Source organism: Drosophila mojavensis, unplaced genomic scaffold (assembly GCF_018153725.1).
Source record: "Drosophila mojavensis isolate 15081-1352.22 unplaced genomic scaffold, ASM1815372v1 contig_36, whole genome shotgun sequence".
NCBI classification, from domain to species: domain Eukaryota; kingdom Metazoa; phylum Arthropoda; class Insecta; order Diptera; family Drosophilidae; genus Drosophila; species Drosophila mojavensis.
In genome coordinates this window covers 15,788,512-15,816,199 of record NW_025318858.1, presented here as the reverse complement: position 1 = coordinate 15,816,199, position 27,688 = coordinate 15,788,512, and the positions used below count along the sequence as shown (strand labels likewise).

The 27,688-nt window shown below is 35.5% G+C and overlaps 1 protein-coding gene across 3 annotated transcripts in view; it reads left to right on the top strand.

The window, feature by feature from the left end:
• Positions 1 to 14,601: 14,601 nt before the first annotated feature.
• Positions 14,602 to 27,688, top strand: part of LOC6576950 (protein outspread) — a 92,939-nt gene continuing 79,852 nt past the window's right edge. For all 3 annotated transcript variants that reach the window (XM_032729148.2, XM_032729147.2, XM_032729153.2), the window contains exon 1: positions 14,602 to 15,502. In XM_032729148.2, coding sequence (XP_032585039.1) covers positions 15,281 to 15,502 — 222 coding nt within the window. In that variant the 5' untranslated portion in view covers positions 14,602 to 15,280. The remainder of the gene's footprint in view (positions 15,503 to 27,688) is intronic.

Genomic DNA, 27,688 nt, shown 5'->3' with positions numbered 1-27,688 from the left:
CATATATTTATATATATTTATTTAAAAAATATTTAAAATAAATATAATAATAAATAAATTCGATTAAATAAAAATAAATAAATAAATTCGTTAAAAATAAAATTTATAATTTTTAAATAAATATATATTTGATTTATTTTATTAAAAAGGAGGCTAACTTAAATAGGTAAAAAAAAGTAATAATAAATATATATATGTATATAATATGATAATAATAATTTCTTTAATAATTAAAACAGGAATTCTGTCTTTAAATATTTGTATATATTATAAATATGCTCTTATGTAAAAATATTAAAAATAGAATATTAATGATATATATGTATTCGTATTTATTAACCTGTTAGATATTCTGTTTCTTGTTTTTACCTCTTCACACTGAAATCAAGAATGAAAATACTCAGATATTCAACAGATATTAGCAAATTGAAAACTATTTATAGTAAATCTGAACGTTGTTGCTGACGTGTGAAATTAGCTTCGTCTTGTCGCAGGTGAAATGATTAAGCCTCTTAAAGTGGCCATTGCTATTGGTAATTCAGTCTCGAGTCTGGCCATGACGTTCGCTTCGATTCTTGTGCACGAGTTTAGCGAATTTCACTACATCAATCAATGCCAAACGGCCAAGCAAGCTTGAGAAACAATTAGAATAATTAACCATTGAATGGTGTCTGTGTGTTTGTGTGTATGTGTGTGTGTGTGTGTGTGTGTGGGCCAACAGCAACAGGTCTTCCAGTCAGTCTTCCCGTCGCGCAACTCGCCAAGTCTCGAACCCTGTCTCTGTGGGTCCATTGGACAAGGTCAGCTCTGGCGTCAGGCGACGAATGGCAATAGTTACACGAGCACGGCTTCAAGTCAAAGTTATGCTGTTGTACCTTTTTACAAGTTCGTGTTAATTAAGTCTAGAAAAACATTTGCCATTGTTCATGTCCAATACAGAAGTCATAGGAGACAGCCAGAGGAGACGTTCAGCTCGACTAAGCCATACTCTGTTCATAGATGAAAATGAATATGCACTGCGAGCGTTCTTGACAAAGTTAACAAAAAGTGGACAAACTCTAATCTAAGCTGTGACAAATACATTCTGAATAAAATATTCTTATAGAATTATTACTATATAATTAAGGTTCAGGTTCAATAGAATTTTTAAAATTAAAATTAAATTATTAAGTTTATTAATGAAAATTTTTTATTTATTATTGATTTATAAAATAAATTTATTTATGAAATTTTTTTAAAATAAATTTCTTGAAATTATTTAACAATGTAAATTAACTTATAGTTTAAATATATGTGTAAATTTAATAAATAAAAATATATTTAATTTTGTCACATACTAAATCTATTAAATATGTATATATACTAAAATTATTATTATTATTATGTATATATACTCAAATTATTATTTGCTGTATTATTTATTTCATTTATTTATCATGAAGTTAATTCATTTCATGTATTTATTAATATATTCGTTAAATGGTTTTATTTATTATTACTATTTAATTTGGGTTAGATTTCAAAATTGACAAGGATATTGTGTGAACGATATTACAATGATCAAAGATGTGAGTGTCGATTGGTGACAACTTTATGAAGGAATGGATATGAAATGAGACTATGCACTATGAACTATGGACGAGTGCGGTGATTTCGCAAGGGTAGAATGATCAAAGATGATATTCAATAAATGTGATGGGAGTTTATCGTCAGCTTTTCCCGTCTTCTTCTGTGTCAGATTCGCCTGGCAAGCGTTTAAATATGAAAGACCCATTCACTGGGATAAATATGTCAAATTTTTTGATTCCAATATCTCAATATCTCAAAATGTCAATATGTAAACAGACATCACTCTAAGTCCTGTCAATTGTGGATCATTTCTAATTATTTATAATAAATAATAAATAATTAATTACAGAATTTGCTGAGATCTTATCTTTATCTTTATAGTACTTTATCTTTATCCAATAGTACTCCCTTGATTTTCTTTTATTTATTCCTTAAGAAAGATTGCCTGCCTCCATCCAATGCCAACTTCTCCAAATTGCACGAAACCAATATACTCCCTGTGATGCGGTGAGTAGAGTGTAGCGTAAAACAAAAAGAAAAACTGTGAATGACTGTAGACTCAAAGAATTTCAATGCCCTCCAGACAGCCGTACACAATTCCCAAGTTTGTTTTCTGTGTCTTACTTTGAACTTGAAGCTGACGTCGCAACTTCTTATGATTGTTGTTGTTGTTGGTAATGTTGCTGGTGTTATACTTGCTGTGTTGCGGTTGTTGTTGTTGGTTGTTGTTGCTGTTACTGTTGCTGTTATTGTGGAGTTCAAGCAGCACGCGATTAAGTCGTAATTTGTAAACATTTTTAAGTGAGGTGTTTGGGTCAAGTTGACGACGATGTCGTCGATGTAGACACCGTTGATGGCAGTCAAGTCGAAGGCTCTCCAGCAGTGCACCAGCAATTGTTCTCAATCACTCTTGAAACCACGCTGGATCAGCACTCCCCATGCGGTCGAGATGTCATTTGTCTATCTATTGTGATGGGAAAAGCGCCGACAACTCGATAACAATAATAATAATAATAATATAATAGTACGATAAAGAGAAAGTTACGCCGATCATCATCGACTTCCGTCCGCATGAAATGCGATTGTCTGAGTTATGTGTGTAGAATCCATAAATAATTCTATTCAATGTATAGATAGATTTGATTAGGAATATGACTACATTTCTAATTGTGACTTCAACTCTTTATGGGTTAATTATTATTATTTGAACAACAAATATATTTTAGATAGTCTTACATAATTATTAACCATTGCTCAAGGTAAAAATTAGTAAGACCATGGCAGTCGGGCATAATCGACTGCGAAATACTCATTCACTTTCACTACATTTAATTTGTTTACATAATAAAATGTAATAAATAATTAATATAAATTATAAGTGAAGAGTACCTAAGGAGACCGCAGTCTTTAATCAGATATTCAAAAGGAGAACACCACCAATCGAGCCTTCAGTTTATATTCGTATAAGACAGAGTTGAAATCGGTTTGTTACTAAATTATTCAGAGTATATAAACAACATCATTGCATTGAATAAAATCTTATTAGCGCTTAACATATATGAATCATATATAAGATGATTTTATTAATTATTATTAATATGTATATAGTGATGGCATGATTAATCATATGATACACAATAATTATTTTTCCATTGGCATCGAAAAATGGATTGTGATTAGTTGAAACCATAATTAATAAATTTGTGCTTGCCATCACTTTATGTATTTCATATATAATTTGATTTATTAAAAATAAATTATGCTCTTTGTTCTCGTAAACTAGATCGCTTAAGCGATCAAAGTGGCCTTTGGGTGTTGTTAGTGCCATCTATATGTCAGGACTTGTTGAGGCTAGATTACTTACTCTATAGGCTACTCTATATACTACTCTAAAGGCTACTCTCTAGGCTACTTTATAGGCTATTCTATATACTACTCTAAAGGCTACTCTCTAGGCTACTTTATAGGCTATTCTATATACTACTCTAAAGGCTACTCTCTAGGATACTCTATAGGCTACTCTATAAGATACTCTAAAGGCTACTCTATAGGCTACTCTATAGACTGCAATTTAATAATTCAAACTATTATCAATGTAGAATAGACTACTCAAATAAGTCAATTGATATTTTTTCTAACTGCAAAAGTGAGCTTGTGTTTTCATATTTTCATTAACTACTTCAATTTATTCCCACATATCGCTGTATGAATTCATTTGGAATTTTTGGGCAACTGCCCACCTTTGGCTGGATTGCAGCAACTCGCGTGGCGATTGGCTGCACATTAATATTTTTGTTTGTGTTTTTTTGCTTTTTTGGCTGTTTGCCCTTTTTTCTCAACATGTGCACAGCTGTAGTTGCTGTCGTTTTGCAATCGAAAATGATTGGAGCTGAGCTGTTCGGCCGGTCTTATGAAATTACCATGCTCAGCCCCGTTCAGCATCCCAGCATCCCAGGCAATCATCATAGCCAAAGTTAGACACACACGTGTCCGTTGGCCATTGCACCCATGATTTGGCCCATTGTTGTTGTTGCTGTTGTGCAATGGTATAGGAAAAAAAAAAAGTGAAAATCATAACTGCTAATTGTATTTAAATGCAATTGCCCCACTGTGCACGCTGCTTACATCATTCGAGAAGGTTTGGCAACGACCAACTGGCCCGGCTGGGGTGAGGCGGGCAGTGAGGGGTGTGGACCTTGCTATTAACTTGTTGCTGTCACTTTCCCAATTTCGAATTGGCTTCGAATGGGATATAAAAAATGCAATTAGAAACACATACGAAACGCATTTGCCATTGGCTTTGAGGGCATGGCATGGGGCTTTTACCTTGCATTGGCCACAGCGCTCGGACACTTAATTGAATTTGTTTTTTATCGCTCTTTATCGCCTGCTTGTTAGTGGGTTTCGCTCGTTGTTGTCATCTGTGCTCTCTAGGCGGCTTTACGATGGCCTCGACTGAGCTGCGCATAACCAGCTCAGCCGTCGAGACTCCCAAGAATCTCAGTCGGAAACTGAATTTGAATCTGAGTCAGCCTGATGCTGTTGCTGTTGCTGTTGCTCTTGCAGCATCCCGCTGAGTTCTCTTACTTTGAATGATTTATTTGCAGCTGTGCTAGTCGCAGCAACGCACTCGCTGCTCGCACTTCGCATTTATTTAGAAAGAGAGTGGGTCAAGTGCAGCCAAAAGTGAAATTAATATTTGATTCCCTTCCATAAATCGAGTCTGCTCACTTTTTAATGAACGACTTCGACTCGGTCTCGCTAAAGTCTAATCTAGTTTATTTATCGTTTAGATTTTCGATTGCTTTTTAAGGAGCTGTAACGGGGTTTTTTTTTTTTTTTTTTTTTCTTTCATTTCAAAGCAGTCCCGACTTGCAGATACTCATCAGCGAGTTACCATTGCAAAAATGGAATTTTGCGCTTTTATAAAAGTTGTAAATACTTTGAAAATTTACATATGTATGTATTAAAATTTTAATGAAATACATATACATATGTAATAAATTGAAATATATATAATCTTTAAATATTTTTGAGAAATATCACGAGCATTGTCTTTTAATATCCGTACTGTGAGTATAAACGAAATATATATATATATATATATTTTTTTTTTTTTTTTTTTGTATTATTTTTATATTTATAAAAATTTTATTTTTATTGTATTTTGCTTTTTTTTTTTTTTTTTTTTTTTAAGTAGAATCCGGTTATGTCGACTCCGCTTATAGCGTCTGTACATACTATTTATGTATCTAATTAATGAATTTTTAAATTATATTTTATGTATTTATTTTTTGTTTATTATTTTTTTTTATTTATGTATTTGAATTTTTCAATTATTCAAATATATACTTTATATATATTTTGGTTTTGTTTATTTTATTTTAATGACGGTTGCTAGAATTTCGCATGATTTTTTAGAATCCTAATTCTCAGCAATAAATTCAGTCGAATTTAATTATTGCATTTATTAGAAACTGAAACAAAATAAACACTTTTTTCTCATCAATCGACAGTTGATAACTTGGTTCCGCATTTGATTGCTAATTCATTAAAAAAATATGGTATTCATTTCGCCCAGGGCCAAACATGCTGCTTTATAAAAAAAATGAAGTTAGTAATTATTATTCTATCTCAAGTCGTCACTCCGGCCAGTGAATCGAATAGCATTCGCAGTTTTCGACGAAAAAGTCTTCTCATTATTATATTGTCTTCCCGTTTAGATCCGAGCCTTATTCCGCATTAATCTAAAATTTATAACCATTTCCTGTGCTTGGGCACAGTCCAGATCTCGGTACTCGCCCAGTTCTCGGTACTTTCAGGCTAGTCACTCAGTAGACACTTTTCTTTAGTATGATAATTCTATAAATTATGAATTTATTTGTTTAATACTTTTATTAAATTTTATATCAACCATTTCCCGTTGATTAATATCGAAACTATCTTTGCTTTGATTTAATACAAATTTGTTTTAATTTATTTATAAAGTTTAGGTTTGACTAAAAATTAAATTATTCAATAATATAAAGAAGCAACTATATTCCATTATTATTATATATTATTATTATCTTTAAATTTCTTAAATAAAAATCTTAAAATATTAATTTGAATATTATTAACCATATATTTTTAGATATTCTGTTTATAATAATTTTATAAATAAATAAATAAATAAGAACGTAAAAAAAAACATATAAAAAACAACATAAATAAAATAATTTGAAATAAATAAATAATATAAAATAATATATATTTAAGAGTAATGCATCGCATCCACATTACAGGGTATCATGGAGTGAGCACTTGCTTAGAACTCACATGCAGTTGGCTTTGCATGTTGGTCGGCTGCATTTCGATTTGAAATCGCTCCAACGATTTATAATTAATTTTTTCGCTTTTGCCAGCAGGTGCACAAATTGGAGCTGCACCGCAGCAACCCACATACGGACGACATTCGACATTCGAGTGCAGAGCACTAGATACTTTATAATGGTGACTGTCCACACACACACACACACACACACACATACAGGCACACTGGAAGCTGGGCATGTGGTCCAGGTGCGACTACTCGACGACTGGGCGGCAATTGCGTGTCGCTGTCTGTGTCTCAATCTTCGTCTTCGTCTTCGTCTCGCTATTCAATTTGAAATGCCCCGCACTGAACAGAAAAATCATTAAAAATGCGCCAATGAAAAATAAATCCCTGTTCATTTGACTGTCACGTCAAATAAATCATAAGACACGCCAAATAGCCAAAAACTGAAGAAAATGAACTGAAACTAAAGGAAAAAATATGTTTTCAAGCAAGTGAGAATATTTCAGACGGGCATTATCAACTGCTAATTACTCATTCATGGTCCAAAGGCTACCAGAATCCTTTTCCGGTTTGCCACGCCCCCAATTGTATATCGAGGATGCCAATAGTAAATTAGTGTTTTGCTCTATAGCCAGATCTGCCGCGCCCCCAAAGGGACGTAGGTATGTCTATCCAATCTAATTGAATTTGGGCTGACAACGCGTGCAATTTCTCTCACTGCAACTTTTCTGATTTCTGAGATAGCGGAGAAGGCATTTGCCGATTTTCCACGCGCTTAGAGGGCGGATCGGTAAAACCTAGGCATTTTTTTTAAGGGAGTCAATACACCAGAATATTTTCCAAATTTCCACTCTCCAGCTTCAGTTCTACAAACAAACGGTCCGACAGAAAGATGGACATTGCACAAAACCAATATACTCCTTTCAATTTATAGAATAATTATATATAAAGTCGTAACCGGGCGCATTTTGCATATGTATCAGCTCCTATCGGATAATGATTGATCAATTTGAGAAGGGTATTCTGGCATTCGATGATTCGTCTTCCACTTAGATGCCATAGCACAAAACCAATATACTCATATCACTTAAGGAAATGAGTATACAAAATAGTAGCTGACTAGGAAACCAGCACGCGGATTCGCATTTGCGTGCTGTCTGCGTGCGGCTCATGAGCTTTTCCATCGCTTGATGAAGAGTTAACGGTAAATTATGCTGTTGTCGCCTTGACCGAAAAGTAAGTCTCCCTGTCTTTCACCCTCCCCCTCTCTATCACTCTCTCTCTCTCTCTCTCTCTCTCTCTCTCTCTCTCTCTCTCTCTCTCTCTTCCGATTCGCTGCACTTTCCCAAACCGAATCGAACAACCGGTCATGTCAATTGGCCAGCAGATAAGCTCCAGTCCCCAGTCCCCCACTTTGACTGGGACTACGCCACGTATACGCAATGTTAAGTAGCCAAAAGTTGCTTAAGTTGCCAAAGTGGCTGCCAGCGCACGTCACATGTCAGGCGCCGTCATTTGTTGTTTTTTGTTTTTTTTTTTTTTTTTTTTTTTATACATACATATTTTCTTTTTGGCCAACATTTTGTGCAACATTTTCCAATTTCAATTTTCCATTTTCTATTTACAATTTTCGTTTTTCGTTTTTCATGTTAATGAAACGCTATTTCCTAACTGAACGCTGTTTGTTATTATTCACGCGCTTGGAGTCCATTATCAAAGCGGCACTTGATAGAAGTTGGCACGCAGCTAGTCGACTGGCAGATGCTCTAACCATTTTGCCTAAGGCACACACTGAATAATATTGATATATATCGAGTATTTCATTCGATTACCTTAACTCTCAGGTAAACAAGCTAATATTGATATATGTATAAGATGCGGCTTCATATCTGAATAGGGACATCTCTCTATAGTCTTTATACATTTAACATATTTTAGTATTTTATTATTTAGTATTTTATTCAATTACTTTAACTCTCAAGTAAACAAGCTTTTCTTATACCGAAAATCATAAATTATATATGCATTCTAGAAGTTCGTTTATATTTTGCATTTATCTCATAAAATCGCAGAACTGCATAGTGCCCCAACACAAAAGGATCTTTCCATGGGATTATTGAAAGCTCAAATTGAAGATCAGTGTATAACCAGGTAGCACCTTTAAAGATAATCTTCGCATTTTCGCGACGATCATATGGATGAAAGCTTAACTGAAGCTGCTATGGGATCATACTATTCGATCTTAAGAAACCGTAGAATTGCCCCAGTTGCCATTCCAATTCGTGTCACAGCTATAAGAATAATATGTGCTTGACTATTTTGCCAGATATTTTGTAAAATTCAAGAAAACCTTAGGCAAGGGTATTCAGTAGTCGATTAGGCTCTTAATCGCTGAACAAAAAACATAATATTTAATTCATAGATCTTGTTCGATGCACAATGCCAAAAAGTGATCAACTCTGCAGCAAATCTTTTAATTCTGAGATAATTTTTAGATAGGGCATCCAGTAGTCGTTGAGGTCGATTTTCATTGTTCATAGTAGAGGGAAACAAAGTAGCATTCGTGGCCGTTGCCGCTGACGTTGTGCACACACTTGGCAAACATTTTCACTTTCACAAAGGTCTATGGACGATTCCCCGATTTCCTCGAGTTGCTCCCCTCTCTCCTACCAGCTCTCTGTCTGTCTCTTTCTCGGTCTCAGCGCGCGAATCGACGGCAAATTGGTACCAGCCATAGACTGTCAGCCGTCGATTTGCGGCGTTTTTCACGAGTTTTTTTTTCGAGTCTTATGGGAAATTGTTCGCAGGTGGCTGCCGTCCGACAGGCAAATGGTCAGAGATCGGTCGCTTGCTTGGCTGGTTTGCTGGCTTACATGGCTCACCATGCCCGCTCAGCCCATGGCTGGCTAGGCTTACGCCCATGTCTGGGTTTTTCTTTTTTCTTTTTTTGGCAGTGCTTCCTCATTGTGTGGAAGCGTTGCTGCCAATGAAATTTTGATGAGTGAGTTTTGGAACTGATTCCTTAATTAACTACCGCATGAAATGGAAAACGAGTACTGGGCATTGGATTATGGAAGATCATATCGGGCAATGTGTGGGCTGCAATCGAATCGTACGAACTTGTAAAGATCGAAGTAAATTGATATATAGGCATCTTCAGTTGAAGATGTGGGCTACTGACTCTTCGAATAGGGTATCTTTCGCACAGTCACTGACATTACCTAATGCATACTCTTACACTAAACAGCTAAATTGAGAAGAAATCCTCGATTGCTGAGAGATCTGAGTTAATCAATTTACATAGACATCATATTAGGAGTTCTAAGAGTTCTTAAAGCTCTTTAATAGAATGCTCACTAGATAAATAAATTATTTTGGTAGAGTATCAAACGGAATTTGGAAACGAGATTTACACTTGGCTTATCCAAGAGGAAAATAATTGAGCCTAGATGATTCAAATTCGACTCCCAGGCTAGCATAAACATAATATATTATTGCCTAGTCTAAAATCATTCCTAATAAAATAAAATATTAATAAAATATGATAGTGACTGATAAATGAGAAAAATTAGTCTTAAAAAAAAACTCAATTTTATGATTTTCATATAGAATACTTAGATGATCAAATCTATTTAAAATAAATCTATTTCTTCAACAAAATTCAATTTTAATATTTTCATTCCATATACATAAAAAAAAAACAATATTCTAATATTTTGAAATATATTCATTCTTTTTAAGTAATTTAAGGCATAAAATAAATCGCATTAAATGATTTTTATTATCCTATTACTGGGCTGTCATCTCAAGTATTTAAATTTCATAATTTCCTGGAACGCATTTCCATTCTTCAGAAAAATGAAATATTTATATTTTTATATGAGATATAATTCCGAAAATTCATTCAAATATTTTAAAATAATTCATTTGTTTTTAAGATGCCGCATTTATATTAAATAACTTACATTGAATGACTTGCAGCTACCCTATTAATTAATTTAAGTGGAAGAGCGAGAGAGAGCGAAAGAGGCCAAATGGAGAAATAGACAGAGGGTGAAATTGAGAGAGAGAAAGAAAGAGAGAGAGAGGGAATTAAGTATACCATTTTTTTTTTCTATTTTCATCTAACCCTAGTTAAAGAACTTTTCCACGGCCCGTCATCTAATAATCGAGCATGCACCGTGGCAATTTAAATTCTACAGGGTATTCGCATTTGTATACCGCCCCTTTGACATCATAATTCATTTCATGTAGCTTACGGCTGTCCAGCTGCCGTTTAATAAACACGAGGCGCAATTCGAACATAAATCTTCTCTTTTCCAACATATTTGAAAAGTTCTCAATGCCTGCGAGCTGCTTCTAAGCAAAGGCTAAGAAATGCCGACGCTTTCAGCTATTTCCGCGACTAGACAAATATTTTGATTAGATTCTCTCTCCCTCTCTCTCACACTCTGGCGCGGCATTAGAATTAAAAATAAATTAATCAAGCGAACACAAAACGTGACAAAAGACCAAAATATCCACACCGCCAGCGGAGGAAGGCGTTGCCACGCCCAATCCACATGAAATTGTGTTTCGATGTGGAGTCAATGCACCTTAAAAAATAAACTCTAAAAGGACAATTGGAAAAACAGCTAAAAAAAAAAAAAAAATTATAAAAAATTAAAAAAAAAAAAATCCAAATTTTATTTTTAAGTTTTTTTTTTCTACTTTTATAAATTAGCATAGAAAAGTGAAAGTGTGATTCGGTTCGGTGTTTGGCGGCGGTTGCTGTCTGCAGCTGCAATCAATTTAATATGTAGCAACAACAACAACACTAGCTGCGACAACAAGTTTGAATGTGGCATGCGGCATGTGGCATGTGGCATGTGCAGCATTTTGAGCCTCGCCCGTTTTAGTTTTCCAGCTTTGAGAAATTCGCGCAGTCGCAAAAGGGCGCAAAAGCTTAAATTGAAAATTGCGGAAAAAATGAAAATGTAAATTAAGTGGAAAGTCAAAATTCAAATGAAGGCTTGCATAAAATTATTTATATTCAAATGCAACCTTATGACTGATTAAATACCATATTAAAATTTTCATTTCAATTTTCAGACCTAGTCTCAAACTGTCGCATACTTTGTTCGATAACGGATATCCGTAAGGATAAACCCACGTCCAACCCCTTTCCACAAAGGCAGTTTAAATGTGATATGACAAATATATGTATGCATATACTATATATATATATATACATATGAATACCATTATCACATTCCGAAACTTTGATTACGTAAGTACATCTAAAGGAAACAAATAAATTTCCATAAAAAAACGCAAATTTCTGACCCAGCGCAGTCGCTGCGCAGTTAGCAGAGCGCGCGATTATGTGTGTTTGGGGGGGTAATCGGTGCATTAGTATGTCTGCTTGTTGTTTCTTCTTTATAAGCAAAATGTCGTAGTATAATGAGTGGAATATGAAATCTGCGAAATGTTTAGTAGATCTCTTCCAGAGCACTCTTACTTCTTTCATATCTGATTGCTTCTGTCATATATATCCTATAATATTTAAATATAAATCACAATTTATGAGATCAACTAAAAACTTATACAAAATTTAAGAACAACATGAATACATTATCAAGCCAAATCTTAGATTAATTCTAATCTATAATAAATAAGTTGTAAATCAAATCAAATTGAAAAATTATTCAAGTAAGAAATAAATCAAACCCCAAACCTTAAATTCATAAAATCCTAGAGTATACCTACATATGTGACTTCTCAAACACTAGATTTTTTTTTTTACCATATACAAACTTACAAATGGTCAGACTTAACTTTCGTTCACCTAATTCGTAATGTGTTTTTCGTTTTTTAGATTCTTCCGCATTCTCGGCAAAACAAATAAAACTCCCTCAGCGCAAGTGTATAAAAATATCTGGGGAATTGGGTTTTACATTGTCTCCAATTTTTGTTGTTTTTTTTTCTGTTTTGTGTGCCGCTGAGACGCGCGTGACTCGATTGACATTTGAATGCGAGTGCTAAATGGGAAAAAAACCAAACCGATCATCAGCCAACAGTTACAACAACAACAACAACAACAGTAATAGAAAATGCAATATGTTGTAATGCATTTCGCAGGTATTTTCACAATTATTAAAGCAAAACTTTTGATCAAACATAAACAAATAAATAATTCCTTATCTAATGCCTTGAATAGGTAAATATTTTAATTTATTAAGGTAAACAAAATTCTATAGAATATACATATATATTTATATAAGAACGAAGAATATTAAATTCTAAATTCTGATTCCGTTAAATAGGAAACTCTGTAAATAAACACTTTCCCATACAATTCAATGTGATTTATAAATAATAAGCTTTTTGCTATAAAAACATCATAAACATTTTTTATTTCCAGTAAAGTGGAAGATATCTTATGGGTCCATGATTTTATCATAAGTAAGTATATCCTACCTGAACTGAAAGAGAGCTCTAGATAGAAGCTCCAGATATAATCTAATCTGATATAATGTAATATATATAATTCAATATAATATCAATTTGTCTAGCTACTGTGGGGATTCCAGCTTCAATTTATAATTTTGAATTATTGTAATATTAAAGATATATTAAAATCAGATTTTACCAATCAAAAGTTTGTTCTAGAATAAAACTTAGCTTTTATAGGTATGATAAATAATCTAAATTCTCTGCAACACAATATACTCTCAGTTTCTTCGACTACTGTTGGGTCTTCTATGCCTTTGGGTAGTGTACTCAAGTCGACTTTCCGGGTGCGCCAGCATCCCAAGGCGTCAGTCAAAATATTTGATGGAGTGTTTCGTTGCCCTTGCGAGACGCAAGCTGTGCGACGCCTTCCCCTGCCCCATCGACCCTCTCCATCTAAATTCATCTCCTTACCCCACCCCTAATCGAGCGCAATTAATCAACTGTTTTTTTTTTTTTTTTTTTTTGTTCAGCTTTCTTTGTTATTGTTGCGCGGCTTGAAGATGCGTAAAAAGGGTTCGCCTCGCTCTTTGTCTCCGTCTCTCGTACTCTCGCCCTCTCTCTGTCTATTCTTCACTTCCTCTCATTCCATCTCGTTCCTTCTAATGCTCTCTGCTACTGCTGTTGCGGCTGCTGTTGTGACGGCGCACTTGAAAATTTGTTGTCTGAGGCTCTTAATGAAGCGTACAGTAAATGGTTATGTTAATTATATGTTGTAGTTGTTGCGGTTGTTGTAAACAAATCGTTTTGGGATACTTTTCCCGGCACTGATTTTCCACAACATTTTCGATTTGATACAAATGATAGGCAAAGGTCAAAAGACGCATTAGTTCAAGTTAAGAACAGATTTTCATATATGTATGTATACGGGCATTGATTAAAGGCAATTAAAGTTGTTATTAACAAATGTTAATGTATTAGTGAAGAAAACTCTTATACATTGAATTTTCTCAATTCACTCGGTTCGACTGCAGCGGAATTTAGCTGTTTTATGGCTAAACTCACTCTCAACAACAACAACAGTTTCGCTGTCAAACCAAGTTTGAAGCAGTCGAATCAGCTGATTGAATCGATCGGCCGCCAGCTCGTTGCTGAGCGAACTCGTATAAGGGAGCGCTGTTGTGATGTCAGAGCGTTGCGTTTGCTTACGCAGAAGCAAGAAGCACGCATATATGCACAGGTTGTATAAGTGCATACGAAACGATTCAGTATGCTCAGTGAGAGTAGCGGTATTTTTTAAGCATGCTGAACATGTAAGCTATTATTATTGTGGTTTTGTTATATCTCTGGTCAGTGGTTATATTAGCAATTCATAGCTGTATGTGAAGAGAGCATCAACGTTGTCCTCCACCGTTGCGTTACCTACCACACACTTGCTACTATGTACTTTACACAGCATTAGGCGCTCTCTCGGTTTTGTCGTCATTTGCGTGCTCTCTCTCTCTCTCTGTCTCTATGTGTTGGTCTCTCTATCGTGTTTGTTTTTGGCGCTCGACTGGTTGCGGCTCGACTTGTTGGGGCAGCCGTGTCAGTGTCGTGTATGCATTCGAACCGATTCGTTGTGCCGAGAACAGCATTTACAAAGTGCGCGTCAGATTCCAGTAACACTTCCAGCCCGTGTGTATTTTGTTGGTGTCCGATGAAGAAGAAGCCAAGTGCAAAACAAAATTGAATAATTTTTTAGTGTGTGCGCGCTGTGTGTGTGAGAGTGTGTGCGTGTGTGTGCTTGCGGTGTGTACGTGTATGTTGTTATTCGCATTCGTATTTATTTTGCTTGCTATGCCAAAAAATATAAAGTTTGATATCAAAATCTAAAGGGCAAAGCTAACGTGCATAACAGTTGGCGAAGGAAATATCGTGAATTGTAACGGGAACGGTTGGCTGATTCAGCTGAATGTTCTGCTATTTTTAGAGCAATTAGGAAAGAAAAACAACAACAGCAGCAGCAGCAGTAACGTTAAAGCCGAGCCGGCTGCTGCGCCGCATCGTCTGTTGAACAAGAACAACAACAACGACAACGAAAATAACAACAGCAACAACTGCGTAGCTGTTCGGTCGCATTTGCATAAATATGTAAGGCTGTCCCGTTCTCCGCCCCGCCCCTGCTACGTTACTCGCCCTGCGGCCAACGTTATCAAGTGTCGAAAAATAAATAAAAGTAAAAGAGTAACAAAAAAGAAGTAAATTGTGCAAAATTGTTAAAATTTGGCTCAGCATTTTGCATTGGCGTGCGCGTTCGTGCGTGTGAGCGAGAGAGTCCAAACAGTGTTCGTGTGTGTGTGAACGCAATGGCGCTCAGCCCTGAGCTTCAATTTGGCTGCTGAGCAGAGCAGAGCTCAAAGCTTGTCGACAGATTCTAAGTTGAAAACCGTGCAGCAGCAGCTGAGCGAATATCCCAAAATGTCAACAACAACGATAACAGCAACAGCAACAACAACAGCCGCAGCGGCATCAGCAGCAAATGCGGCGTCAACTTCGGCTGCGTCGCCCCCGCCAAATGTGAGCGGCGGACGCATCGCCGACTGTCGTAAATTCTCACCAAATATATTCAACAAGAGCAAATGCAGCCATTGTTTTCGTCAGCGAGAGGAGCACAGCGCCGCCGCCTTGGAATGCAATAGGGTGAGTGATCGCATCAGTTCGATGTGTGTGTGTGTGAGTGTGTTAAAACCTATACATATAGGTATGTATGCGTATGCGAGCGGGGGGAAGAAGAGTTCAACTAGTTTTGCAGATTAATATATAAATTTGGGGCTCCCACTTGCCCGCTCTTTCTCTCTCTCTCTCTCTCTCTTTCGCATTGTGTAAATTTATTGTTAGATGCAGTTTGTATATCTTGTGGGATGTTTTTTATAGACTTGTAGCATAGTCCATAATGGTTTTCCTATGTAGCTTAAATGGGATGCTGCTGCGATCCAATCTGTTTATGCATGTACTCCAATTCTTGTAATCTTCTCAGATATTTATGTGTGTAGGTAAATATTCGTTGATGGTGTTTGAAAGTGTTCCATATCAATCCATAGATCTATATAAATATATATAAAATAGAATTTTAATTTTATCTACTATCACTATCTAGTATAAATAACGAGCTTAGCACGATCGATTGATAAAATTTTCAAATTTTGTATTTTTGTAATATTTCATATAAATCTATAGATGTATAAGTCTACATAGGGTGAAGAAGCTCTTCTCTCACATCTATTGAAAATTGTAGTACGATCGATCGACTAAATATTCAAATTTTTCATTTTTATATTAAAGAATATTTGATATATGTGTTTTTAACATATATTAATTTATTTTAAATTTGATCTCCCATCATTTGTTGCAATTAATATATGTATAGCCTCAGTACGACCGATCGATCCATTTTCATTTGAAAAGTTTTTCCAATTCGTCGACTTTCACAAAAGAGTTTCAGATTTTCTTGGGCATTATTTATTTTATGTCAAAAAATTTCTTTATGATATAAGCAACGCGTCTCTTAACTTTATTAAATACAAATTCCAGCATAAAAAAAAAGATAATAATAATAAACGAATCACAGTATAAAATACGGATTTAGCTTCGTTTTGGGGTTTTGTCGTTAACGTGAAACGATTTTCACTTTTTTCCAGGGCCCGGCCCGAGGCGAACCCTCGCCCAAAAATCGCTGTTTGGCATTGTCGACTTTATGTTTTCTATGCTTTGATTGGTTTTTGTTATTTTAATTAGTTTTCAGTGGCACATTCCGAATGGCCATTTATTCTAAGAAACGAAACGAAATGAGATGAGAAAGGGAGAGTTTTTTTCTTTTTTTTTGTTGTCTCTTTTCATTTCTTTTGTACTGCCGCTCACCTTTTCGTAGGTTGCCTTCTAAGCATTGATGCCATAAAAAGTTGCAGCTGAAGCGATTTCAATTTCAGAATTTCTCTACTGCACATTATAAGCAAGTGAACAAAAAATATATGTAGTATAAAGTGAACTCTATTCGTAAATGGAGAAATGTCTAGAAACATTAGCTGAGCTCTATACGAAAATGACACGACGAAAAAAAAAAAAAAATGCAGATCAAAAGGATCCTTAACTTAAATGTATTTATCGATCGACTATATTGATACATCATTTGGACTTAGGGTCTGCCCCACCTTATGCACCCTGTTATATATATTTGCACAAAAAATATACGGAATTTCTAGAATTTTTTACATATACTTGCAAAATATCATTGTACATACGTACTTCCATTTTCACACTGTCATGATATATTATTCCAATGAATGTATGTATATAATATATATACATAAGTATATATGTGATGACTGCTCATCTATCTTATCGCATGGTTGATAAGAAATATAAAACTTTAATCTTGTCACATGAATGTTTTAATATCGAAATCAATTCAATCTATTATGAATGCATAAAATTAATATATTATATAATAAAAAAAATCATATACAATATTATAATACATAAAATATATTTTTATACTCATTCACGAAAGTGAATCAGTATATTGGTTTTGTGCAATGTCCGTCTTACTGTCCGTCCGTCTGTCCGTCCGTCCGTCTGTCCGTCTGTCCGTCTGTCCGTATGAACGCAATCTATTTCGGCGCTATTGAAGCTAGAGACTTGAAATTTGGAACACATACTCGTGTATATCTCCGATTTATAAAGTGTTAAAATTTTCCCGATCCGCCCACTAGGGGCGTGGCAAATCGGAAAATGCATTTTCCGATATACCAGAAATCATATAAGTTGAAGAGCTAGAAAGCTGAAATTTGGTATGTAGGTCCGCATCGACAACCCAAGATCACAAGCTATGGCGGATATATCTCCGCCCATTGGGGGCGTGGCAAATCGGATAAAACTGTATCTCCTAAAGTTGTAAACCTAGAATGCTGAAATTTTGCATGTCAGCTAATGTTATGATTCTATAAAGTCTAAAAATAAAATTATAAGTCTACACCCATTAGGGGCGTGGCAAATCGGACCTGAAGATATAGTGATTTTTCAAATTCTGCTATTTTTTGGACACTATTGATGCCAGAGATCTCAAATTTTGTATATATACTCGGGCTGATCACCCAAGACCAAAAAGCTTTGTCGGATATATGTCCGCCCACAGGGGGCGTGGCAAACCGCAAAAATGTATATCTCCTACGCCTCTTTAGGGACGTGGCATATCGAAAAATACCCTGTAGTTTTCACTTTTTTTGAGAGTAAGCATTCAAACTTTGCAGTTAGGGTACTGTTATCTCGTTCTAGAAACTGACCAAAAATGAGGTGTCTACGCGCAGTAGGGGCGTGGCAAATCGGAAAAGCCTGTATATTCTACAGTATTAGAGCGAAATTTAACTACTAAATTGTTGATGGGATGTGAATGAGTATTCCGCAGTCGGTAACGCCCGACTGCAACGTTCTTACTTGTTTTTTAACAACAATTATGAAATAATTAAATAAATATATAAACTAGGTAAGCGCGTAAAACGACTACAAATAATTATTATTTTAAAATTTGTACTCTAAAACCAAATCAACAAATACAAAGCATAACAGTAATGAAATTTTGTATACATATATGGTATTACATTAATCTGTTATTGTTAGAAGTATATCAGATTTCCACAGACTAGCCCAAACCGTTGTCGATCAATTGTGATCTGTTTATAGAAAAGCAAATATCGAACCTCTACCGGTTTAATATTTCTAAACGCATATTTATACAGTTGGTGCTAAACAAGTTCCGTTTGTTGACTCAAATGAGTTTCTATTGAAATGGGCTGTGGATCAGCTTACCCCACACGCATGTAAATAAATATCTGCTTGGGTTCGTTGAGGGGGACGGTGGGGAGCAGCTGCGTGGCTCCGTGTCTGTAAACAGATGATATTCGGTAATTTTGAAAAGAGCTGCGTTCCAGGGCCTCGGGGTCTACGACTTCCTCAACAACAGGCCAGAGAGACTCTGGTGGTGCTGTGCTAATTTCTGGGGGTCATTCGACCGATTCTGTTCGAGTCGAAGTCGGAATCGGAGATGTCGATGGAGATGGGGGAGATGGGGACGGAGTTGGAGATTGAGTCAATGTACTACTCTCTCACGTCAAGTGTTCTACTCATGGACACGTTTAAAGCGTTTGGCTAACAGTTTTTTGTCGGCGGCAAAATCGATTTCTACACTTAGCCCACAAAAAGCATTTCGTTTCGCCTCGAGGCGTTTGTTTTTTTTTTTACATTTTTTTTATTTTGATTTTTTTTCTTTATTATTATTTTATAAACTGTAGTTCACATCAATTAAAATTATGCCATTTGCCACGAGAGACAAGCGAAACGGCATAAATTTATACAGCTCTTCAACGTTTTCGACACACAGAATTAATTGCGCTGCCTTCGAGTCCCAAGAAGAGAAGTGACTACAAATTTTCGGTCATTGAAATCTGTTAAGAAAAACTTTTTCTCATTGCCCCGACCAAAATGAACAACCTCACAGAATCGTTGAAACACGAGAAAAAGCAACGAAAAATAATTCGGGTCAAATGCTAAAAATAAATTTAGCTCAAACACACAAATTATAGAATATTAAAAGAAAAAACTTGACATGGCGCAGAGGTAAAATAAAAATGAAATACAAAATATCCAAATTAAAATTGAGAAAGAGAATGCATTTTTTAAAGAATTTTATTAGATCATAAAAGTATATTTCTAATATTTGTCAAATTTTAAGCAAGTCAAATTAATTAGAGTATTTTTGGAAAGAAATAGATCTCATAATTTCGGATAAATTTTCAAATTCATGTAAATCATGCCAAATGATTTCTTTGTGTAAAAAAATATTGATAATATACAAATTTTAATAATTTTATAATTTATAATTTTCATAATTTATAATTTTATTTATCTAAAATATGACTTTTAAGTATATAAATGTTATATTCATAATATTTGTGTAATATGATGCCTAATTTATGTTTTGGTAATTTTATATATATTATTATATTTAATATTAGTTTTAGTAAATTTTATATTAGAATAAATGAATTAAGTCTCTATCACGTAAAATTCTATATCCGCTTCAGAAAATATATTGGAGTTACCTATACATATCTTTAGTCTGTTGCAAGCATAACCCGCATACCCTTTTGCTAGGCACTTTGTTTGGATGCAGGGTATAAATAGATGTCGCCAGGCATTTGGTTTTCATTGGGCTGCAATTAGACGTCGCCTCGTCCCGAAGCAAAATCAACGTCAGCCGAGGCGTTGGCCATAGCTCGTGCAAGGGGGGAGAACTGGAGCTGGGGCAGGAGATTGGGACTGGGACTGGGGCTGGGGCTGGGGCTGGGGCTGGGTGCTTGTGCGGTTAATCACCTAGAGCTGCGACCCCAGATGTGAGGACTGCGGACTGGGGTCTGGGAGCATATCGCCGGTCCCCCTAGGCGGTTCGTCTAAATTTAGAATCACCTCACATTTGGTTTTTCCCTTTGCCGCGTTTCAGCTGCCTGCTCTGCGTGTCTTCGGCTTTTGCTGCGCGTTGTCTTCGGCTGTCGCTGTGCATAATGTGTGAGCATAATTGTTGCAGTGCACCTGCATCCAAATGTGAAGACTTCAAAGTGGAGCCCCAGTCGAACTCTCGGGTTACCTAAGCGGACCACCTACAGCCGAAGTGCCTCAACGGTGGCGGCTTAGCAAAGCCAAGCTCGTAAAAGAGTGAGCGAGCGGGAGAGGGAGCGCGAGAGTAGAGGTATCCAAAGGCTTTAACCAACTGCTTCTTCATGCTTCTTAGCCATTATCCCTTTGAGCCATGGCAATTGCATTTCATATTGCGACATGAAAGCTTCATTATGAGGCCGTCAAGCAGCACAGATTGCAGAACTCTGAGCTTCCAGCCGGGCTAAAGGTCATCTCCATCTCCATTGACATCCCAGCGTTGACTTCGTGACTCGACCAGGCAGCAGCAGGTCAATAGCCAAGCTGCAATTCGATAACTAATAGGAATTGCTAAGGTAATCAATGGATTCTGAAAATTGAGTGAAAGATTCATAGCAATTGCTATAGATTAGGTTAGATAATTTGAATGGATTGAAAATATCAAATAATATTTGCTTGTATAATACTGTATACCTTTCTTATATACTCTTTTACAAATGTGAAATGGTATATTGGTTTTGTACAATAATCGTCTTACATTCCATCTGTTTATCCGTATGAATGCAATGCTTTTTCCTCCAATAGAAGTTAGAGATTTGAAACCCTTTGGAACATATACTTGAGTAGCTCAGTTTGCAAAGATCGTAACGATATGTTAGCATCTCACGAACATATATAAATTATAATATAGAAGATATTTTTATATCATCAATCTTCAAGATATTTATCACAACCATAGAGGAATATCATATAATATAATAATATTTTTATTTTTCCCATCAATATTTATTTATAAAATTATATATTTATCGTTAATAAGTGTTCACAAAAATAGAAGTGCCCTTGAATTTTGACTTAAAAGTTGATCAAATTCACGACTTGCATATTTGTTAGTCTATTATTTTATTATTATTATATATTATTTTATTAATATATATAATAGCTTAAAAAAATATTATTTCGTGAACCTGGTCTTAAAACTGTTATATGAAATACCTTCCACTTGATCGTACGGAATATATATCATATGAAATAAGAATAAATTTATAAAATTATGCAAATATGGTTAATTTATTATACTTGTAATTCTCTTATTTTATTAGTATACAATTTTTTATTTCTATGTAAGCTAAAAAATATTTTTTTGTGATCCTGTTTTTAAATTTCTGATATAAAGTGCTTTACACCTGATCTTATGGAATATATATGTAAACTCAAAGCATATCAAATATAGAAGAATATTTTTATATATATATTTGCAACAGTAAAAGTATGTTATAATGATGATAGCTAGAACATAAAATGAATTTTCATATTTGCAGCAACTGCGACTTAGTTTGCTTGAACTCTTCCTGCTGTCGCTCAGTATTTGTTTCTGTTTCTGTTTCCGTCTGTGTTTGTGTTTGTGTTTGCTGCACGGGCAGTCGAAGTGCCTGGACTATCCCTCCAAAGAGATCTCAATTGATCCCCGGGGTGTTATTGTGCTCTTGGCAGCACGCCAGCTTCAACTGAAGTTCTAACTGCGCTGCTGCTGCTGCTGCTGCTGCCCTCTGAGCTGCCTCTGTTGGCAGCTAACCAGTATGGAGAGACAAATACATATATATAAAAGTATTTATATACATACATATGTATGTATATGTTTATATATAGTCCTTAGCTGTACTCCTAGCCAAAAGGGGAACGTGACCAAGTGAACTTTGTTGTTGTTGCTGCCACGTTGATTGATTGCTATGCTTTAGCAGTTGTTTTTGTTGTTCCTTGAGGTGGGCGTGCTGTGTGTGGATATTTGCATGTTTCTAGGTTAATTAGCTGTCCAGGTGCGTTGAACTTTAACAGGTAGCCCACCCAAGCCACTGAACGCTGTGCCTTATGAGTTCTTTGCCTTTTATCTAAATATGTATGCATGTATGTATGTATGTATGTATGTATGTATGCACGCAGATAAAGCAAGGCCAAAACAAACAGCTTTGGGAGATAAACTAGGCACAAGTCAATGCTGTGTGCATTTGTGCAAGTGGAACTAACTTAAAAACAGATACGCAGATAAACGAAATACAAAACAGACAAGCAACAGCTAAGAGGCAAGAGGCAAGAGGCAATAGCCAACAGGTAACAGCCAAGAGGCAACAGGCAGCACTCGCTATCTGGCAGATACTCGCAGCAACTACTTGGGGCATTCAGTTCTAAGCGTTGTCTGTTGTCTGCTCAGATAAGATACAACTTTTGTCTTGCGCTTTTGTTTGCTTATCGCCGCGTTATGTTGCTTTGTATCTGATGGATACGTTTCCATGCTGCAATTAGCAGCGGCTTCAGCAACAGCTTCGGCTTGGACTGCCAGCAACTTCATCTTTGAATTTGGCTTTGGCTTTGGCTTCTCTGCTCAATTTTCTCTTGTTTTTTCTTCAGCTTCTTCTTCGTTGTTTGTTTATTTTATTTTATTATTTTTTTGCGTTTTGCATGCCGCAATTATCAGCACGAACGTCTCTGTCACTCAACCTGAGCAGGGTTGCCCCACACAATGGGCTGCCAGGGTTGCCAACTTTGTGCAACTGTGTTGGCCGCTTGCCTGCGCTTGCCTTGGGCATTCGCATAGGCCTTATCGCAGCGCACAAACAACAAATCATCAATCAAAACAGCAGCGGACACAACACAGCGCTACGAACAAGCCCAGTTAAATCAACTTCTTAACGCCAACAGCCTCATCTTTGTTTCGCCTTTCCACTGGCTCTTAGATCTCTTCATAACACAAAAAAGAAGAGATGAAAAAGCCCAAGCTAAGATTTAGGTTCAGGGCATGTTCTCTAAATCATTTCGAATTACTTTCATAATCGCATGCTGCATCTCGCAAACAGAAGTTAGGCCTCAGGGCTGGCATTTGATATGAACATTGACACTGCCCAAGACAGACTAATAGACAAGATGACAGGACTTGTTTGAAATTGTTAGAAGAGATTTCAAAGTTAGAAAGGCCTGTGGAGTGATTAAAAATGTATAAGAAAACTTAATTAAATATTGTACATATAAAAGTGGAATTTAAAGATGGGATATATAATAAGGCGTACGATCATCGATCTCTGTTAAGTTCTACAGTGGTGCGACAGATTAATAAATACACTTTCATGATTTATGTAAGAAAAGATAGTGTAAATAAATATAATAAGAAACCTTAATTAAATTAAAGAAATATCGAATTGGTACTTAAAATGGAATGTAGAATAAAACTAAGCTATTTAATCTTCAATCTATGCTAATTCTTGCAGGGGTGCTGATTGACTGATAATTATTAATAATGATTTGGGTGTTAGAGAAAGTGAGTAAATAAAAAATGCAAACTTTTATGAAAGGATTTTTTACAAAATAAGAAAAAGAGTGCGATACATTCGGTATTCGACATTCAATTTGCTATAAATCTACTTGATTGAATAGTATAATTATAAAATTTTAAATAAAGTATTCTTATTCTTATTCTTGGATCTTCGATTTTCCATCCCCCATCCCCGACCATTCATCTGCAGTCTCAGTTAGCTTCTGTAGAGGTGTTAAAGCCAATTACCTGTGCAATTTGAAAACCTTTCGTTATTATATTTACAGTAAATGCATTTATCTGCAATTACTTAAGATTTCTTTATTTTCTCGGCCTCCTCTTGCCACTTCATAGATCATTGCGCGTAAAAACACTTTTAGCTTCTTTCAGCGTCATTCTTCTACTGTTTTGTAGCGGCTTTTCCGGGTTCTGTGACATTCCACTGCATAATAGAGTATCTATTCTTATTCTGGCGTGTTTTTTCTTTCCTTTTAGCTGCCACTTGGCGAAGTCCCCTACTAAGTTCCGCTGAGTTATGGCAGCATTTAAACCTGCACCTGAACTGGCTTTAACTGCAGCAAGAGGAAGACTGATAGATAGATAGCCACGTAGATAGTTGGCCGTAGATAGCCAGCCAGGGCATGGCTTAGAGTTATGGCGTGTTGAGAAGGGCAGCCAGATGCCGCAATGATTAATTGATGATAATCAGCAGCGCGCTTGCCATTAAAAGCTCAAGAAGCGTTTAATTGAAAAGCGATAATTGCTAATGATAGCCACACTGCCTGAATGTGCAGCAATATTAAAATATAAAAGAACGCAGAGATCAGAGCTCAGAGCTCAGAGCTCTTACTCATTTGTGTACTCTCTGCTCTCTGCTCTCCTCGCACTCTATGTAAATTTCCATGCTGTGGTCAAGGTGAACTAGCTGCGAGGGAGCTGCTGCAGAGAATCAAGAATCGAATTGCGAGAGCCGAGGCAGGTGAGCAGAGCCAAGCTCTACACACACACACACACACACACACGGATCGAACACTTCCAGGAAGAAGTCTCGTTTCTTCTTGTTTGGCATTCAGAGACAACACTGATAAATCATCTGAGAGGCAGCGCGGTTTCTTCTTCTTATTTACTTTGTTTTATTTATTTTTTGGCTGTCTAGCATTTGAATGCGATTATGAATTTTTGCTGTTGTTGCTTGAAATGCGTAAAATGTTTCGCGATTGGGGTTTTCGTATTGCCTTCTTTTTGTTTGTGTGCTTGCGAGTTCTTGGAAGACTTTGGCATATCGAATGAATGAAGCTAAAGATTTGCTAATCTGATTGGGACGTGCCCAGCGTCGAGTAAGAAATATTTCGAGACGACATTCCAGTTTCTGTCAAGTGAAAAAAAAAAAAAAAACACATTCACACACCAAGGTGAGGAGTGCTGGATTGACAAATACCCTAAGCCCAAGATGCCTAGAGTGATACACATCCATATATAATAGTGTATATATATAGAAGTTTTTGATCATACTACATATCAATCAGTCTTTACCTAACACATCATATTGATTTAAAGTTTCTGACAAATTGCCTGTTAAAATGTGCTTAATGGAGTCAGTGTGAACTATAATGTCTTTTTTATTGAGATTTGCGTACTTCCCTCTGTCTGAAACTATTTCAGCTTTTCGAAAACAAAACTCAACGACAGTTATTAATTCGCATATATGAATTTCGCTATTAAATTTGCCAATTACCGTCTCGAAATAGTCAAAACAGCTGAGTTGAGTGAGGGAGAGTGATGGTTGGGGGGTGGGAAGGGGCAACGCGTTTGTTTACAACCAATAATTTAGGCAGTCGCCGCAGCACAGGCAACAACACATGCTAAATTATGTGGGTGGACACGATAATTTCGCTTTGCAGACACTCGACACTCCGCAGACCGAGACCGCGCAGTGCCAGGCAGCCCCCAAGGTTCGAACACTCCCGCCGCCGCCGCTGCTGCCGCCTGAACCAGACGAATCAAAAACAGATTTCCAAGTCGCGCCCAAAAATAGCAGCCGAAACGTCAACGTACCAACGTCTCAACGTTCCAACGCCCGAACTGCAATCCGAATCCCTCCCGCAGCCCCCGCACTGCAGTCGTTGCCCTTAGGCGCATTTTATTTAAATAAAATAAATTTGTTGCCTGCTGCCTAAAAACAGCGCAAGCTGCAATTACTGTAAATTTGCACAGACAAACAAAATGATGATAGAGGGTAGAGGGTGGATAACGGGGGAGCGGAAGCGGGAGAGTTAGCGGGCGCAGACGGACTGTGCAGCTCTGTCTAGAGTCCAACGAAAGCGAAACTACTCAGAAAAGTTGGCATTGAGAGAGAATTTACATACACTCTGTGTATCATGCTAATTTACATTCATATCTATAATATTTACATTTTTATGAATCAACAATAAAGTATTATTGATTATATTTTCATAAATATTGAAATATTTAAATCTGTTCCCAAAATATATCAAGTAGGAGTATATTCAACTAAAATTTCCAATAATATTATTAAAGTATTCCAATGTATTCTAAAAATATGTCGTATAAGAACACGGTCTAGTAAGAATTTTATTCTATATTAATAACTAAGTATTTGATGATATTAAAAATATTAAGTAAATAAATATATAATAAAGGTATATTCTTATAGAATTTAATATTAATATTTACAATAACAATGAAAAGAAATAAATATATGTTTGACGAAGTCATTGGCAAAAATGTCCAATAAGAATATGTATATGAATAAAAATTGGACTAATATATTAACATTTTATAGATGTTTTAAATAAAGAATATATATTTAAAATATGTCTAATAGAATGTGATCTATATTTTAATATTAAAATCGGTGTATTTATTTATACATAATTTATTTTTTTTATTATCGATTAGCATTAATATCAGATAGAAACAAACTTATAAATTAAGCACGGGCAACTGGGGTCTTCAGCTTGATATTAATTCATATATCTAATAGGATTTTAATCGAATATAAATTAAATCAGAATCTAATCATACAAGTCATTTATTTAAATCGACTTTTTCAATTAGCTTCAGTTCATAATTTGTTGTTGATATCCGATTGAAGAATAATATAATTAAGTAAGCTCAATTTCCTCTTGTTGCTCTTAACAGAATGTTGCTTACATTTTAGTTTTCTGCATTTTTATTTGAATTTTATCCAATAAAATTAACAAATTTAAACCTAAGAAATCAATTTGGATAACATACAGTTGTCAGTGCATAATTCTCAAGTTAGTCTTAATTTAAGATTAATTTTAATCTCTGAGTAAATAAAAAAATAAATAAAAGACCATAAATCAGGTCATTGCATGAAATAGTTGGTACGACAAAACTTTAACTTATCAATTTAATAGTATATTATATAATTTTAGGTGTTTTGGCTCTTAAAGAGTTGGTATGACTGTTTTACTTATACATTGCTTAAAAGGCGGAATATTAAAGAATTGGTATCACTGTTTCTTCGCACACTTTTCGCACTTGAATGAATCAATTAATACATTTATTTTTATCATATAGCTTAAAAGTAAGGGTATTAAGTAGTTGGCGTGATTCACTCACTCTTTTCAACCGATTTCCAATTTTGATCAATTTATTTCGATTTAGATTTACCCATTCGCTGTTCGATATATTCTAGCGAAGATCCACAAGATTGCAGTGGAAGCGAATGCGATTTTGATGCTTGTTATTGGCGGCGGGTGGGTGGTGCGTCTGCAACTCCCCCAACGGCGCACTGGCGTTTTATTATATATATATATATATATATATATATATATATATATATATATATATATATATATATATATACATGTACCTATTAATATATATAT